Genomic DNA, 18,553 nt, shown 5'->3' with positions numbered 1-18,553 from the left:
ACTTCTTTCTTTGCAGTATGAATACAAGCTTGACCGAGAATATCTCAAAGGATGCAAGTTGTCTGTAACAGATGACAAAAACACAGTGTTGGCATTGCAGAATGCGATCTTGGCAAGTGATGTGAGTATTTTTAAAACCTTTTGTATGGCAACTTTGATCACTTTTGACAATTCTTGTTAAACAAAACACAAATATAGTCAAATGTGTTTGCATTATTTACAAATTATGGTTTGTAAATAGGATTTTAGCTCACATTCAAATCCAATTGGAAGAAAAATTGTCTTAAGCACCGTATACAAAAAGTTCATGTCTACTAATAACAATAAAAATGGAAGCAGGCATCTGCCATGATTTATGGGGATTGCTGGTGTTAGTTTGCGTAGCCAATTCTAATTTGTACTTCCCATTTCCCTCTGTTACTGTGGTGCTAAATTCTTAGTAAGTTCCAAGTAACCAAGATTGAGCTCAACTCTAGTAAGCAAGCCAGTCAGTTTTTCAACTTCAGTCAAGGACAGGTGTCCCCAACTCTTCAATTAATTGATCCCTTCATGAAGTTTTGGATTGCTCATTGACCCCCCAGATATTTATTGTATAGAAATAATTTAATAAATACTACTTTAGTTAATATAAATATAATAAATAAATGATAGTACTATAAATAATAATATCAAATATTAATATCAAATTATTTCCAAAAAAAATTGAAATCAAAACCAAGTGGTGGAAACGTCATTAAAGCAATTAATACCAAGCCAGTCCTTGTTATTAGATATGCAACAGGTATAGTTGACTGAACCCAGATGGATAACTTGGATCAGAAGACAAGAAAACTAATGACAAAGCACCAAGTTTTGTTCCGAAAAACTGTAGTTGCCAAGAACTGATGGGGGCAGAGGATTCCTATTAGTCAAACAAATTGAGAAAGAAGAAAAACAATGCCTGAATGAACTACATTAAGAAAAGCCAAGAACCCTTGCTGAAAGAAGTCAATCAAATAAAGCTCTTGAAAATAACAAAGATGAAGACTGAATATAGGAAAAAAATTGAAAATTGATTTGTTAATTGGATAAACAAGCCAATGCATGGTCGATACTTGAAGGATATAGAAGAAAATGCTGATAAAAACTCCACATAAAGTTTGTTAGATCAGGACAATTTAAAAAACAAACTGAAGATTTTATTTTAGTGGCTCAAGAACAAGCTTTGCCAACAAGCTTTGCCTGAAGGCAAAAATTCAACATGTAACAAACAATAATAAATATAGGCAGTCCTGCTTGGGACTGCCTATATTCCTTGATGCTACTTTAATAATTCTTAGGTCCTTGGTTAGGAACCGAATCATTAAGTTTCTACCAGTCGTAGGCTATGAATCTAACTGTAGATTACCCACCCATAATAATAATAATAGAGAGGGCTCAAGTCCTCTCTCTGGCTGGCCATATAATCCTAGTTAATACTGTTTCACTGCTGGCCACCTCATCTTCAGGACTGACATAAGTTCTATAGTGTCCCCAAAAGATTATTTGACCCCTATTGAACTTAACATCTTTTATTGAACACTTGTTGACCTCCAGATATTTGTTGATTCCCTTTTGACGCCCAGCCATTTGTACCTTGAATAGTCCCATCATCCTTGGGGCTCATTATTGACCACTTTGGGGAACCCTGGTCTAGATAAAAGCCCTCATCATGTTTAAACAAAGGTTGCCTAAGCTTCAGTATAAGATTTCTCTATCCTGGTTTTTTAATAGCTAAGAGAAAAAAACAACATGCTCACTGTTGGCAGTCTCATTTGTGGAATCCTGTTGATGACTGTTGCTTGAAAACATGTTTCCCTTTTTTTTAACTCGTCAGTTAAAATATAAAGAGAAGCACAACAAGGAACGAGGAAGCATCCATCCTGTTCCAGACACTCCCCAGATCCTTCTTGCCAAGATGGTTAGCTCTCTTGTGTCTGAGGTAATTTTTATTTTATTTTTTATTTTGCAATTGTCTGGCTCCAGAATATCTTCTTCCTAAAGTGATTTCTGAAACATTTTGCTTGTCTTTTGAAAACAGAACAAATACAAAGAACATGTGAAGAAACACCTCCCCCATGGTTCTTTCACAAAATTGTCAGAAACACGGGATACTATTCATGTCAAAAAAGTCACCAGTCATGTTAGTGAGGTAGGCTACTTTTACATCACTTTATTCACATTGCATATGGTCTTTCACCTTTGGTATGTTTGTTAGTAAAGCTGTATTTTCTCTACCGTAAATTATAACTTAGTGTTTTCTGAAGGGTTATTCTTTATCATCAGTTCTGTTGTCCTTTCTGCTATTCAGATATTCAGAATCTACAAAGGCTTAACATGTTGTGGGATATGTACTTGCAATTGTTGAAAAACCTAGAAAGTGTTCCTCTCATTTGAACTTCCATGATTTACAAACTTGATTATGAACACAATGACAGCATTTTAAGTAGCTTGAACAATGAGTAAGAAGATACGCATGAGGGTGAGAAGATAATCAAATCACAGTATGACTAGGAATTACGAACAGATGTGTTGCATGTATAATTGATGGTATTGACTTTATTATTGTCAGTCAATTCAGTAATATGGCTGCCCTTTGAATCCAATCAACAATGCAAAAGTTTAGAGAACATAAATGAAAATTACAGCAGAACTAAAGAGATACAACCTATTATCTTACAAGAACACACTCACACATCCTTTTTTTCCAGATAGCAGTGTTTTTAATCTGTCTTTCCTATTCTAAACATCAACAAATATTCAGTAGAGGATAACAGGTAAAACTTTCTATCCCAAACAGACAAACTATAAAAAGAGATTTCAAAAAGAAAAAGGCAAGTCAGATTATTCAATCATGGTGGAACCTCCTGATGTGAAGCACGCCATGGATGTGGCAAAGAAACAGAGTACCGTAAGTTATTTCTGCACTTTCTTCCTTAGCAAATGTTATAGTTTGGATAATGAAACATCTGCAAGAAAACAAGCAAGCTCAGAGACCATCAGGGACACTTCATTTCAACTCTGAGCTCCAAATATTCTTCTTTATTGGAGATAATTTGATTTCTCACTTCCTGGAAAGGTTTGTTTAATTCCAAAGTGCTTAATGCCCCATATAATTATTTTGAAAATAAGTGTTTTAACATTTTAAAGAAAGATTTGGACATGAATGGAATGGCTTTTAAAATATACACTGCCCTAACAATTTTAGGTATACTGATATATGTAAAGAAAAAAACACCTTCTTTCAACCTACTTTGAGTTTCTTTTTTTAATTCCATTTTAAAGCATAAATTATATTCTGCAGATGAAAAGCCTAGTTTATGTTTCAAAAGTTAGTTATACTTCTGGCCTTTATCCTATCCAGGAAGCCTTCCTAAACACTGGCCATTACATCATACTGAACCAGAGCTGAATTTCCCAATATTCGACTATTGGCTCTGCTTTCTAAACATTCTGGGAGGTTGTGCTGAGCAGAGTCAAAGTGCTCATCCAAAGGAAATGCATAGTTTTCATATGTAAGAAAAGGGGCTTCAATTGTGAAGTCTCCTGAGATATGTTGTATGAAAGCAAGAATTGCCTCTCTCCAATGACTTTTCCTACAGCATCACTCTTCTTCCTTTGGCAGAAGCATATGGCTGTTGGAACAAAAACAAAAACAAAAAACCACAAAGCAGATGCAATCATGTCTCACAAAATCTTCACCCTTATTGATTTGGGTTGGATGTAAAGGTCTCCATACGCATGATGACTACATACGCATGATGACTACATTCACATCTCCCCTCTCCATTTCCCCATTCTTCCTTTTGCTAAGCATTCATTATATAAATGGTCATTTTATCCTGCCCAGAGCAAACCAATTGGCTAGTGAAAAAAGAACGACGTGTTGATCATTTATCTCCTTCTTCTTTTTTCCTACTGTAGATCGAATATAAAAAAGATGCCAAATCACAGCTCCATTATACCAGCACTATGGCAGATCGACCAGATATTATGAAGGCCACACAAGTCTCCCATTTAGTCAGCGATGTGAGTGCAAATCAATGCAACCACTTTGTAACTTGTTGCTTGTTTGATATTCGTATAAGTAAAATTGCTTTTTATTTTGGTATGTACGAATGCAGCATACATTTGATTAGTTTTTCAAATGTCTGTCTTGATCTCAGATTGAATACAAAGCCAAAGGCCGTGGAGATGCTGGAGTAGGAGTCACCATGCTTGGACGTCCAGACATTGAACTTGCCAAAGAAGTGTCCAAACTGACCAGCCAGGTATGATCAATCAAAACAAATAATTTACAACGATAGGAGTACAGAATTTCCCACACTCTCTTGGAAGTAATGTTGACACCTAAAGTAATACAATCAGTAGAGCTGATTCTGGGGTTTTCATGGGCTAAAGAATCCTGTCACTATGTACAGCATGTAAACTCAGCTTTTCATACATCAAAAGGTTAGCTCGGTGTTGTAGACATTGTGGGCATGCATGGGCCACCCTTAATCTTTGATTAATCCTAGGCTTAGTCTGTGCTCCCAAAGAGTAACATGGAACATACAGAAGAAATCTGGATTCTAGTTTCAGAAGGCTTGAATAGCTCAGTGATGATTTTACCTTTAAAGTGAATTATTTAAAATGAATTGTTCCTGTTCAGATGCATATGTACTTAATGGTAGAGTAAAGGTACTTCAGCATTCATTTTGGGAAGACATCCAATTTTAAATTTGCAGTCCATTTTTAAACAAAACATTGAGCAAAGGGTAGGTTTCCAGCTTCAAGTTTGCCCATAAAGCTAATTGGAAGAGAAGGACATCCTGCAGAAGTAAATATGAAGTTATGAGGTTATTTTTATTGATAAAATATTATTGCCTTTTAGAAAGCTCTCATTTATGGTTTTCATATGACTGTTGTTCCAGAAAGTACCAGAGTCATCCCACATTCCTGAATTTGAGATAACTTTCTAGAAATGGGAAGAAAATATAAAAAAATAAAGCATAATGGCAAATCCCCTTATTATCAAATATGTTTGTGTATGCAAATACATACACACATAAACACATACATATATGTTTGTGTGTATATTTACACACCTTTTAGAAGCTATAATCTAAGAGAGGCAGAGTCCAGATCAAAAGAAATGAATATTACCTAATTAAAATGAATAGCCAGCAAATACCCACTCATAAAATAGATTTTCCATTTAAATATACCGTATTTTCCAGCGTATAAAACAACCCGGCGTATAAGACGACCCCCAACTTTTGAGAAGATTTTCATGGGTTAAAAAGTCGTCTTATACGCCGGAAAATACAGTATTAATGAATTGGTTAGAAATACAGTCATACATAGGCAGATTCACACAAATACTTTTTTTTCTTTCTCATACTAGCAGAAATAATGAAAAAGAAGGAGAAAAAAATGAGATAGACAGAAGGAGGGAGAAGTAATAGGTGGGAAGGAAAGAAGTAACAGAGAGGGAAAAAACTGGATGGAAATAAGGCAAGATAAATAGGAAACTATTTAGATCGGTGTTTGTCAACCTTGGCAATTTAAAGAGGTCTGGACTTCAACTGGCACAAGTCCTCCATCAGCATGCTGGCTGAGGAACTTGTGTTAGAATCAACAGGCTGGTTCAGGTATTAGAAAAGGTTTGAATTCACCAAGAATTCAGGCAGCTCCTTCAAAACAACAACTAACCTTCCAAGGCATCCAAGCTACTCCGCAGGCGATGTCCTCGACCATTTGCATCTTTTGCTATTCATTTGTTGTCAACTGTGTTTTATATTCTCGGTGACTAAATGACCCATAAACATGCTGTGTACTCCATTCAGAGGCAACTATTACACTTCCAACTTTCTGTTAAGTAAATTTCCTATGCCATCTACTTTAAAGACATCGCTATCAGCTCCACATTTTTTTCTTCTGCAATAAATATTTTAATGCATTTGTCTTATTGCCATTCCCCATTTGGGATTTCTGACATATTTGCTTGGAAGACCTACATAGTTATACTCATTTTTTAGTACACTTGGATATTTCTACTTTGCAAATCACTGCTGAAACTGTGCTTTACTGCTTGTAGAAATGATTTATTTTCCATCATTTGGTACCTTATCTTATAGTGTTGTTACTAATTAACATCAACCTGTTTGTCCTCCATCCAACTTTGAACAAGTGCAGTTGGTGAGCTTCCAAATCATGCTGCTTCCATGAGACATCTCCATCAAGAGAAGGAATGGATGATGCCTGCATTTCTGTCTTAGCTCTTTGCTTTGTGTCATTGGAGGTTGGCTATTCTAATCTTGCTATCTTGCTATGCTTTGTAGGTGAAATACATTACAGGATACTTGAGGGGCCATGGGGCAGCATCGTATGATACACCCATGATGAGGCATTTTAAAAAAGCTAACACCCTAAGTAGTCATGTAAGAAGGATTTGAGTGCTTGTCCTTTTAGCTTTTCCATTTTATGAATTTTGCAAAATGTTCTTGGCACATAAAATTGAGCCTGGATCACGAATTTTAATATTTTTTTTAAATCTCCCTTTTCTTTCTTATGTAAAATTGCTCCTGAGAGTCCAGAGTTGAAATGGAGATAAATTATTTGTTCAAATCTAATAATTTTAGAAGATAACGTTAGTGCATTTACAATGCAAGCCTGGTATAATGAATGTTGTGCTTCCACTAAAACACACACAGTAAAACATCTGCCTTGATTCCCAGTGGTATGTACTATGGAGGAAGAACTGAGACAATGAGCAAACATTCCCAATAGTGATCTAAGCTTATTGTCTTGAACCAGGCAAAACAAAACATTGAGTTTTGAAAAAAGGCTTCTGGAGAATTAAGCCAGAACTAGATCTTGATTAATTTCTAATTGCTGCTATTTGATGTCAAGTGTTTCCTGTTTATTTTTCCCACTCCCTCTTAAGAAAGACTCTCTTACTATCTGCCTTCTTCAAATTGTCTCCTTCCATAGAGGTGGCTTCCAAGTACCGTCAGCCCCAGTTAGCATGGCCAGTGGTGAAGGATGATGGGAACTGTAGGCCTAAACCTTAGGAAGGACATAAATTGGAGAGGACTTTTGGACATAAGGAAAAAAGGGAAACGTTTCCTGTCTTACTTTTCTTTCTTTATGTTGCATGTAGTCGCAAACATCCTTCTGTGCTTGTGACAAAAATCAGTTCTTTGTACTGAAAGTTGATAAGCCGTCTTGTCTTTGTAATAATAGACTCTTCCACTTATTAAGCTGTTCTATTTAGTCTCTTACTGTATTGAAGAAACAGCAACTTTTGACTCTTGGAAAGTGAATGGGACTAAGTAATCTTTTCTTGGGAAAAAAAATGAATACACTTTTTTCACATTTATAGATGTTCATATGATACCTCATTTGTTTGTGTGGATGTTTCTATATTTCTGGCTGTGCAGAATTTCAACAAATAATCTTTTAAAGGATTAATAATCTTTTAAAGGATTATTTGTCATGTATACTGTCTATCATGTCATCTGTACTGTCTATCATGTCACCAATTCCGTCGCTGTTATGGTTAATCTGCATGTCATTTCTTATTTTGTTATTATTGTTGTTGATGGTTTGTATCCAGTGTTGTCCATTTGCCAGTAAAATTGGAAATCCTTTGCCTAAGTCCACTTTCATAACACTGATGTAGCTAAAGGTTTTCCTTGGTCACGTGTCAAATCTGTCGTTGTGAAAATGTCATTGTTCCTTACAAATGCATCAGTTCCCATGTGATTCTGTATATAACCAGAAGGACATTAACTGAATGTCACCAGCACTTGTTTTTTTATCGATCTGGTTTTAAAACTGAAACTATCCAGCATGATGGATACAGAATTGCATGGATATCCACATTTTAAAAATAAAAAAACCCATGGAATGTGAGTTGAAAGTGCACTATGGCATCTTCGGTTTTTCTGATGATAGCCTGATTTTACTTTTTTACAGTGATGTGTGTTGCTTTCTAGCATGATCAATTCCTTTCATCAGTTATGTCGATCAGCTCTCCCAGACAGAGTTACATCCATCTTTTAAGCGTATTGTCCATTTACTTTATGTTTACACTCTAATTACAGTCTAAATAAACTGAAAATGCCCTTAGTTGTGGCCGGATAATGCCATTATTTTTATAACTTGTGACTTATTGTCTACTAAACAGCTAATATATTTTCTCTCTTTTATAAAGTTGTTTAGTAATAGTCCTAAAACCTTTAGGAATTAAGAACCCTGTTTGTCTAGAAAGTTACAGTATTATTATGTAATATAAATACAATGTGCAAGTTCCACTAAAAAAAAAAGGCTGAGTTGGATATAATTACATTGGAATGAAAGCAAGCTGGCTGAATTATTTACATGATTAGAAGCAGACTATCCATCAGTGGGTTCAGATAGATTGTTTTAAATAAGAAAAAGCATCCGGCAGAATTTTTATTCTCAGTGGCTTTTAAAAACTCTTTAAAAAGGCCATCGCTTTTCTTAAAAACAATAACTTGGGAAATAAGCTACACTCGGTGCAAACTTTCTTTATGATTAGTAGGGTAGGTGGTAAATAGTGAGCTTCCATAGGAGAAATCTTGGGAAAGTCATTATCTTATGTCATCGTCACAATCTGTTGCAAAATGCTCTTTGACATTCTTAGAGAAAAACCAAGATATAAATACTTTCAAAGTCTAGCTCTACCAATAGAAGAGAATATTTGGTGCTCTCTGAGCTTGGTTGTTTGCTTGCAGACGTTTCATTACCCAACTAGGTAGTACCTTCAGTACTAGAAGGGAAACACTGATAAAACAAGCTAATGTACATAAACAGAGAGCAAACCCCTCTCCCTTTTAGCACTGAGGATGCACAGACAGCACCATGGATTCTACAAGTTTATTTGCCCTTTATCATGCCTTTGTGGGATGCGGTGGTAGAGTAACAGAATTATATAATGCCACCTTTCCTTTTCTGAGGCCTGAACTTATGCCAGATTGCTACTTGCTTCATTCCAATAGCGATGCTTTCTGGAAGTGAAGAGATATATGGAATATTGTGCCACTCAACTGGAGATTGGGGAACACCCTTGTTATAAGAACACAAAGGAAGTTGTGCTTCATCTCACTTTCTCAAGCGTCTTGTACACACACACACACACACACACACACACACACACATATATATTAAGAATTAAAGGGGGACTGATATGCATTTCAAACTTATTTGTTTTCATCAGTCAGCCATACCCTTCTGAGATTTGAACCTGGGCTGATTGCACATTAGCCAGTTGTTTTAACTTCTAGGACGCAAGCTCTATCTCACTTTGTTAGCTGAGAAGCAAGGGAGATATGTGTAAATGCTTGTTAACTATTTAGATTACCTTGCTAGGCCCCAAACATGGGACAAATCTTTATTTCCTGTTTCAGCCTAACCGAAGGCCATCGACAGGCAGTAGTCACACCAGTGACAGCTCATATTTGTGTAAATTTTAGATTGCTAACAAAGAATTAGCTAATCAGCTAACAAAGTGAGATAGAGCTTGCGGCCTAGAGGTTAAAACAACTGCCTAATGTGCAATCAGCCCAGGTTCGAATCTCAGAAGGGTATGGCTGACTGATGAAAACAAATAAGTTTGAAATACATATCAGTCTCCCTTTAATTCTTTGTTAGCAATCTAAAATTTACACACATATATATATATTTATATATATATTGCAATGGATAAATTCAATATATTTTGACATGTGGAGCTGAAATAAACCACTGAATGAAAGAAGAAATGTTGCCCTCTGAAATGTAACATGTATCCATCTTACTACTGAAAAAAATCTTGATGTTTCCAGTGGTCTCTTTGGTTTTGAAGTAGCTCCTCTGCGATGCATCTTTTGATCTGCTTGCTTGCAATCAGATTTCTTTTGACCACCTGATTGTGGATAGGTGTTTTCTCTTCTCCCTTTCTTGGTGTCAGAAATGTTAAAGTTCAGGACCCTTTGTTAAAAAAAATCTGTTTTCCCGGCCTCAGATCAAATACAAAGAAAAATTCGATAAAGAGAAGGGAAAGAAACCTCAATACGATCTGAAGGAGAGCAAGATCTACAAGACCTTGAAAGATGCTCACCACATTGCAAGTGAGGTATGTCTGGTTCATTAGCTTTTCTTTGAATGGTGAGGAGAACCTAGATGCCAGATCTAAGTTCCTTTGAGAGAGGTTACCTAGAACCTTGTAGTATTTACAGGGAAAATAAAAGAAATAAACAGACTGAGCGCAGGTGAAAACAGTTTAAAAATTCCAGCAATACAGGTAGACCTCAACTTAACAACCCATTCATTTACTTAACAACCCATTCATCTGAAGTTACAATAGCGCTGAAAAGAAAATGACTTATGACCATTTTTCACATGACCGCTGCAACATCCCTGTGTCTCATAACAAAAATCCAAGCGCCTGGCATGTATTTATGATGGTTGCAATGTCCCGGGGTCATGCGATCACCCTTGTAGGTCATCTAGTCCAACCCCCCCCCCCCTTTGCGGCTTTCTGACAAGCAAAGTCAATGGAAAAGCCAGATTCATTTAACAACCATGTTACTAACTTAACTGCAGCCATTCACTTAACATCTGTGATAAGAAAGCTTTTAAAACGAGGCAAAACTTTCTTAACAACTGTCTTGCTTAACAACAGAAATTTTGGGCTCCCTTGTGGTCATAAGTCATGTATATTGCTCCACATCATAGTTACAGTAAAGCAGGCATGTCTAACTGCCGGCCCATGGGCCGGATGCATCATATGAAGCTGGGCCCACCCCATTGCCGGCAATGGGGGAAAAGTTGCAATACATCGTGCGATGTCACGTGACATCGCGAGATTGACATGCCTGCAGTAAAGTCAGAATACAAAAAAGCGCTTTCTGTAACTTATTCTCCCCCTCACATTCTCCATTTCCTTTAAACCTGAAGTCTGTGTTGCAAATTGATACCGTTGAATTAGTTTTATACCCAGCTTCTATTCCCACTAAGCCTTTTCTTCTCCTTACTTTTTACTAGCCTTCTTGGGACAATTATAATCCCTATTGTCAGCCTATAAAGTGGAGTAAGGTGGAGTAAGTAGGGCTCCTTCCCATTCTTCTTTTTTTTTTTTGCTTTCAAAATATTTTCCCCTTGTTGCTGTAGGCATGAATGAACATGATTGCAGTTAGTGGGATTAATCTCTTTTTGGAATGAAAAAGCTTTGAATTGTGCCGATCTGAAAGCTTCCCTGCCAATCCCAAGTGTCCAGTATTTTTCCATGTGAATGAAAATATAGATTGGCATTTTGGAAGGTTCCAGAAGCATTTCCAAAAACTTGGGTTGTCTTAGAGAAAAAGCGTTTGGCCACTGGTGAATTAAGGATCAGCAGTAGTTCATTGCATGTCAGCACAAACTCTAGTACGGCATTTATAAGCCTGTATTTCTGTGACAAGGCTGCTGACGTTTTCCTTTGTTTTATGAACAGGTTAAATATAAGGCAGATCTGAAGAAACTTCACAAGCCAGTAACTGATATGTCTGAATCTCTTGCGATGAATCACATTTTGAACACCAGCCACCTTGCCAGCACTGTAAGCCTGTTAGCTAAAATGCGATACATTCAGTTTAACCTTTTCACACCTTTCTAAGATAATACCTGCTAACAACCTCTGCAACATCTTTCTTCCTCCTTGACTGTTCCTAGGAAATCACCTGGTAGTGATCTCTTACCTCCTGCCTGATGACAATCCCCCATGTTGACTAGCAACATTAATACCTCAAGTCTTCAAAACTTTTTCTATTACTTTTAAAACAGAACCACTAATAACATTAAATACCTAACTAAATTTTAATAGCTTTTTTACTTTTATAACTCATATTTTTACTAACAAGTATTATTTTATTAACTTTTTATTTCTTTTTTTAAACTCACAACTACTATTTTGAAACAATAATTCTTTAACTTTTAAAACCATTTCAGTCTTAATCTGTTTTCCCCCCCTAAACTTTTATAATAAATTCTGCTTGCGGATTTGGTCGATGCATCTAGTCAGCCATTTTGTGACACAAAATGCTGAACTAAATCACCCTTGAGTACTGTCAGCTAATCCCATTTTATATTTGTAAGTGAAAACCAAGGGGCATCGTTCCATTTTAACAGCATCACTTATTCACTGCATCATATTTCTTTGGTTCTTTCTTCTTTTTTTGTTCCTGTTTTGTAATTTTGTCCCTTTTTGCCTTATATTTTTCTTTCTTCTTCTCTTTTATATATTTCTTTTACATTTCATTTCTGATGTCTCATTTGAGACATGTTTGGGTAAGGTGATCTAGAAAAGCTGCTCTGGTTAGGACCTTTTTTTAACTATTGAGGTGGTTTTTGACGCCTTCCCTTTAGTACCAGTACAAGAAGCAATACGAGAGGAATAAAGGTCACTACCACGTGGTTCCAGATAACCTCGAACAGCTCCATCTAAAGGAGGCTTCAGAACTTCAGAGCATAGTAAGTCAGTTAAGTGTTTCACACTACTTATATTTATAATACAACTGCCACATGCCACCATATCTGTATTCTCATCCAAAGCATGTCAAAGTTCTATAGTCTTTTGACATATTAAGTATGCAAGTGTATATTTGGTATGTTTGGCTCTTCTTGCCAATAGGAATTGGAAACTAATCTGGAAACCCTACCTGTGATTTAGTTTAAACTGAAATCCTGGAATTTTTTCCTCATAATAGGCCATAGATATGACTCAGGTTTTATTGTAGGCAATATAATCCTTCTGTATTCTTAATAAGCCAGAACCTAAATAATATATGTGCATCCAGCCAGTTATTTCTGGACTTCTAATATGGGATACCAAAGTGCCTAGTAACACTGGGCCCAGAATCATTTAGATAACTGCAGTGAAATGGACAGTGCCTAAATTTAATAAAGAAATAACTAAACAAACAAACACTTCCAGCAGGCTCCATGTCCACCTGATTTTATTAATGTAATGTAAAGCAAACCATAGCCTTAAGCATCAGATTTATTTCCAAGATATTTTTGGATTACACTCCCCAAACATGTGCTTAGAAAATACAAATAGAGAAAGGCTGTAGAATAGTACTTGGTTTGAAAATGTGAGTTGCCCAAGAGAATGCTAAATGTAAGCTATGTGATAGACAACATCATGAGGACAGCTACATAAGATGTTTTGTAAGTGTCCATGTTTCCATGAGGACTACTTTATAAGAATGACCATGAGGTGATCTCACAATTTTAAATGTATCCACTAGGTCACTAGTGGAAGATATCTATTATGCATTGGCATTGGGTGGAACTAGTAGCTTAAGAAACATTGTGCAGGTGAAGGAAGATTGAATTGAACCACATATCATAAAAACTAATGTCCCATATTTAGTAATTAAACTGAAGCTGAAAGTAAGTTAGATAATTAGCAAGGCAACAAAAACATAATCAACAATGAAGTGCTTATAGGAAGAAACATGAAGGTTTTGGAGTGTTCTTCACAGATATCAAAGTTGAATAGTATTGAAAGTCTGTGGAAAGATTGTAAACACGCAGTTCATGGGATGAGACCTAAGAATATTTCTGAGCTATAATACTTCTTATAAAGAAAAGTAGGGAAAAACAAGAATAGATGTTTTCAGTTATTTTTTTTATTTTTTTATTTAATTTAATTTGTATACCGCCCTTCTCCCGAAGGACTCAGGGTGGTGTACAGGGCAATAAATACCAAAAATACAAAAGTTAAAAACAAATTAAACAATTGTGCCCGAATACAATAAATTAGTTAAAACAGTAATTAAAACCCCAAACCCATCAGGCCAGGCTGGCTTGTTCAAATAAATAAGTTTTTAGATCACGTCGGAAGGAGCGCAGGTCGGGAGCCATCCGGAGCTCAACCGGTAAACGGTTAGTGGTAGGAAACATTTGAAAAGCTGTTTATTTGCCAAAGAAGGCATTACAAATTGCTGACTGTGTCCAAACTGTTTCAACTGACATAGTTGTTGCTTCCATTTTGCATTCAACTTCACAGAAAGAGCGATTTGACTTCAAACAATGCAGCCTTATTCACTAACGGATTCATTAAAACAGTTTCATTGAAATACTTTTTAACCAGTGGTGCCTAAATACTTATGTGCAATTCTATTGGTTGTGGCTGTTGCTTTTGTTCAATGGTTAAAGTCACTTGACTGATGTGATTAATACATTCATCAATAAAAATACATTTATTTTGACATAGCTTGTTATATGACCACAACAATTGTATTTTTTTCCCCATCTGGGATTAGGTTTGAGTGAACTATGCGTCATCCTGTATGTGTCTTTTTAATCTGCTACTGTGGGATAACACATGCCTACCTCTTGACAGGTGAAATACAAAGAAAAATATGAAAAGGAAAGAGGAAAACCCATGTTGGACTTTGAAACACCTACATATATCACTGCTAAGGAAGCCCAACATATGCAGAGTGAGGTAGGAGGTTACTAATCAGATATGAGAAAACATCAGCGAGACACTGAATTGTGGCTGTATTGTTTCTAGGAGTTTAAATCATAAATATATTCTGAAGGTATTTTTGTAACAGAAATGATCATATCTTTCTGTTTACTGATTAAATGACCATCACGGCTTGTTTTATGGGTGCCAGATAAAAGCCCAGCCCTTCTGCTCATTCTCCATCCTCAGACTACATCTATACAATTTTATTCCCATTGTTTTGTTTTCAGAATCACCTTTTGCTGGGCTTCTAGGACTCATTTCAATTTTATCTCCTTCATATCCTTTCATGGGCATTTCAAAATATCATTGAATTATTGGAATATCTTCATTCCAATATCAAATTTATGCAAAATGAAACTATATAATACCCAATATAATATAATATAATATATAATATAATAATGCCCAAATGCAGAATTTATGGAGTTACTTTTTTTTAACCTCCTTGGACCAAGCATGCAAACTGGAACAGATTTCTTTACCTGGTGTTTTGTAATATCTTCTAGTGTGTTAGATCAGAACTCCCATCATCCCAAGCATGTTGAGTGAGAACCACCGAACTTGTCAACCCACACATTTTGTTGGCACTGGGTTTCTAAGACCACTACCTGACCAATGATCATTCTGTCCTCTTTGTTCAACCTGCTCCCCAAATACTAGTATGTAGAAATTTTGCTTGTCTAAAGGCCAAATTTACATATTATTGCTTGTAAGTACATAAAATATTAACTAATCATAGATTAGGACAATTAAAAGCATTAAAGTCCCAAAGGTGCTTTTTCAAGAAGCAGCTGGACTTTCTTGTTTTTCTTTGAAGATGCTGAAGAAGCTTCTTGGATGAGAAGCGAAACATCTTCAAAGAAAAACAAGGAAGTCCAGTTACCTGGATGACTAAGATTCTCCATAGACATAAAAGCATTAAACTTCTCCCAAATGTCACAAAAGCAAAATTGGATCCATAACTAACTAATCATTACATCAATTTAAAATGCCTGGAAATTATTTTTACAATGCCAACATTAATTCTATTTCCCCCCCACCCTTTCTTCCCTTCTTTCTTCTCGCTCCTTCTTCCAACCTCTATTAGAAAGAATATAAGAAAGATTTTGAAGAGTCCATTAAAGGCCGGAATCTTACTGGTTTGGAGGATACACTATCTTTACTGCATTTCAGATATGCCACCAAAATAGGAAGCGAGGTACCAACTACTCTTCTGACTTCTGCAATGGAAAACTCAATTATCTTCCCCAAATTAGACCCTTCAGTGTTGTCTTTGCCAAGCTTAAACTTTAATTTTAAGCTGAAAATTAATTTTTATTTTTTTTCTTAATTTTAACTTTAATTATAAGTATGATTTAACTGACAGTGATCCCTAGTTTTTTTCTTTATCTTTTTAAAATGTGTTATGTTGGTGGAACCAAAGAGAATTGTCTCATTATATATACTTTTGTTTAAATTTTTAGGTAGAGTTAGTGTAACAAGGTATGTGTGTTTGGAAGGCAAAAGCAATTATTTAGTATAGGAATTATTTACTAATTCTTTTTATTCTCCTTTATGTTTTTCCTCTCATTGATTTCCCTTTGTTCCTACTTACTTTTCTCTTTTGATTTATTTTCTTGTGTTCTACCCTCTAGAAAGAATACAGGAGAGATTTAGAAGAAGGTGTAAAAGGCAAAGGTCTAACAATTGTAGAAGAGACACCAGATTTACTTAGAGCAAAGAATGCAACCTATATCTTGAATGAGGTATGTTTAGGAATCTGAAAGGTACATTTCTATGGTGTATTAAAATGCCTAGTACTGGTTGGTCCATTTCATAATTTTGTGTCCAGCATGCATTCAGACAGAGGAAGGACATTTTTCAATTTCAGTTTCTAAGTATTTGGATTATTTTAAATTATACAAACTAATAAAAATGTGAAAGTGCATATAATAAGGATCAACACAGCTGATAGGGAAAGGAAGGAAATTAGGTTACAAAAACCAACTTCAAGAAACATCATATTTTTTTGAAAGCCTTCTTTATTTCTCTTGTCAAAAAAGACAAATTCACATGTTGACACACACAAACACACATACACACATATATACTCAGTATATAGAGTAATCAGTAATCAGGCAGCATCACAAACAGTAGTGGGATTCAGATATGTGAACAATTGGTTCTCTGTGTGGATGCCACTTCCGGAAGTCCATTCTGGGCCTGGGCAACAAAAAAATAGCTACCGGTTCTGCTGAACTGGTGCAAACTGGCTGAATCCCACCACTGATCACAAACAAATAAATTAATGAGAAAAGGTTAGGAAATAATCAGTGTATGTAAGGAAATACTTTATTTTGCCCCTCTTCTTGTCATTTATTGATAATGATTATGCACTTCTAAAGCAAAATTAAAAAGAAACGAAAGCATTTTGACAGAAATTTAACCAAGGGAAAGGAAAGTATTCCATTAATAATCAACTGTGATTTAAACATTAATAAATTACATCAAGGGACGCTGTGGCTCAGTGGGTTAGGACGCTGAGCTTGTCGATCGGAAGGTCGGCAGTTTGGCGGGTCGAATCCCGAGTGCCGCGTAACAGAGTGAGCGCCTGTTACTCGTCCCAGCTTCTACCAACCTAGCAGTTCGAAAGCACATAAAAATGCAAGTAAAAAAATAGGGACCACTACGGTGGGAAGGTAACAGTGTTCCATGCGCCTTTGGCATCTAGTCATGCCGGCCACATGACCACGGAGATGTCCTCGGACAAGCGCTGGCTCTTCGGCTTTGAAACGGAGATAAACACCGGCCCCTAGAGTCAGAAAACGACTAGCACGCATGTGCAGGGGAACCTTTACCTTTACCTTTTAAATTACATCAAAACTATAAAACCTTTGTGGAGACCCAAAATGAGTCAAAACCCACAGCAAAAACTACCAAGAGACCACATAAAACACGGGTGTCAAACTCACCGCGTCACGTGAAGTGTCGCAATGTATCGTGACTTTTTCGCATTGCTGGAGCTGGGTTGGGCGCGACCTCCGCATGATGTAACTGACTTGCAGGCCAGCAGTTTGACACTAATGACATAAAGGCTTTCTTACTTCCTAAAATGATTATAGTTGGTGGATGCTGAGTCTTTTGAGTTAAAGGAAGACTATCTATTGAAAAACCAATATTGTCAGAAGTTTGATGGCCCTGTTTAAACACAGCCTGAGCTGTATTCTCTAATTTGCTCATAAACATTTATTAAGGAAATAGATCTAGAAGGGGAACAGATTGCCTGGTTTGGGAATAAACTTGATGTTTGTTTCATGAAAATTTAAAGTCAGGGATTTGCATGAAAAAGTTTTATTACGGACTCCTCATAAAATAGCAGACAAAAATATAATCTAATTTTTATTCCAATCAAATGGAAAATCATCATAATCAATAGTCACTTTCTGGAATTGTGGTGATAATTTCTTGAAGGAAAAAAAAGTCACTTCAGGAGTTGTTCTTTGAACTTCCATTATAAATTATTTCTGAGTAACATTCGATAAGTTGAAAACAAAGATAGCCGAACCTAATAAGATGAAGTTTCATTTCATGAACAGTAATTCTCACTTTTTTTTGCATTGCCAAATTTCCTTAGTAAAATCAGGAAAAGCTGGATACTTTTTTTCCAGTTAACCATACACAGTGAACCCATGGCCTTTCTCTGTAGCCCATCCAAAGGAATTCTTTATCCTGAAGAGGCTTAATTGATTGATTATGGATAGTCCTCCTGATCCCACTGAACTCCCATGATCTTGCAACTAAAATACTCTTTTCAACCAAAAACATTTTGAAATGTTTAGTACCAACAGTGCTTTTAACAACAGTTAACATCTTGTCTAACCTCAAGGAGAACAGCCATCACCTTATTCTTTGCAGTTGCCAACAGTGACACATTAAGGAGGCAAAACATGTGTCAGAACTTCCTAGGGCAGGGGTAGGCAACCTCGGCTCTTTTATGACTCATGGACTGACTGAGGAATTCTGGGAGTTGAAGTCCATGAGTCATAA

At 36.1% G+C, this 18,553-nt stretch overlaps 1 protein-coding gene across 1 annotated transcript in view; it reads left to right on the top strand.

The window, feature by feature from the left end:
- Window positions 1-18,553, top strand: part of NEB (nebulin) — a 196,352-nt gene that overhangs the window by 147,998 nt on the left and 29,801 nt on the right. Inside the window, exons 133-144 of the mRNA XM_083350431.1 lie at window positions 17-121; window positions 1,856-1,960; window positions 2,060-2,170; window positions 2,819-2,929; window positions 3,943-4,047; window positions 4,185-4,289; window positions 10,031-10,141; window positions 11,501-11,605; window positions 12,412-12,516; window positions 14,396-14,500; window positions 15,615-15,725; window positions 16,162-16,272. Coding sequence (XP_083206557.1) covers window positions 17-121; window positions 1,856-1,960; window positions 2,060-2,170; window positions 2,819-2,929; window positions 3,943-4,047; window positions 4,185-4,289; window positions 10,031-10,141; window positions 11,501-11,605; window positions 12,412-12,516; window positions 14,396-14,500; window positions 15,615-15,725; window positions 16,162-16,272 — 1,290 coding nt within the window. The remainder of the gene's footprint in view (window positions 1-16; window positions 122-1,855; window positions 1,961-2,059; window positions 2,171-2,818; window positions 2,930-3,942; window positions 4,048-4,184; window positions 4,290-10,030; window positions 10,142-11,500; window positions 11,606-12,411; window positions 12,517-14,395; window positions 14,501-15,614; window positions 15,726-16,161; window positions 16,273-18,553) is intronic.

The sequence above is a fragment of the Vipera ursinii genome (genome assembly GCF_947247035.1).
Source record: "Vipera ursinii genome assembly, chromosome: 1".
Lineage (NCBI taxonomy): Eukaryota > Metazoa > Chordata > Lepidosauria > Squamata > Viperidae > Vipera > Vipera ursinii.
This window is presented reverse-complemented; position numbering and strand designations above follow the sequence as displayed.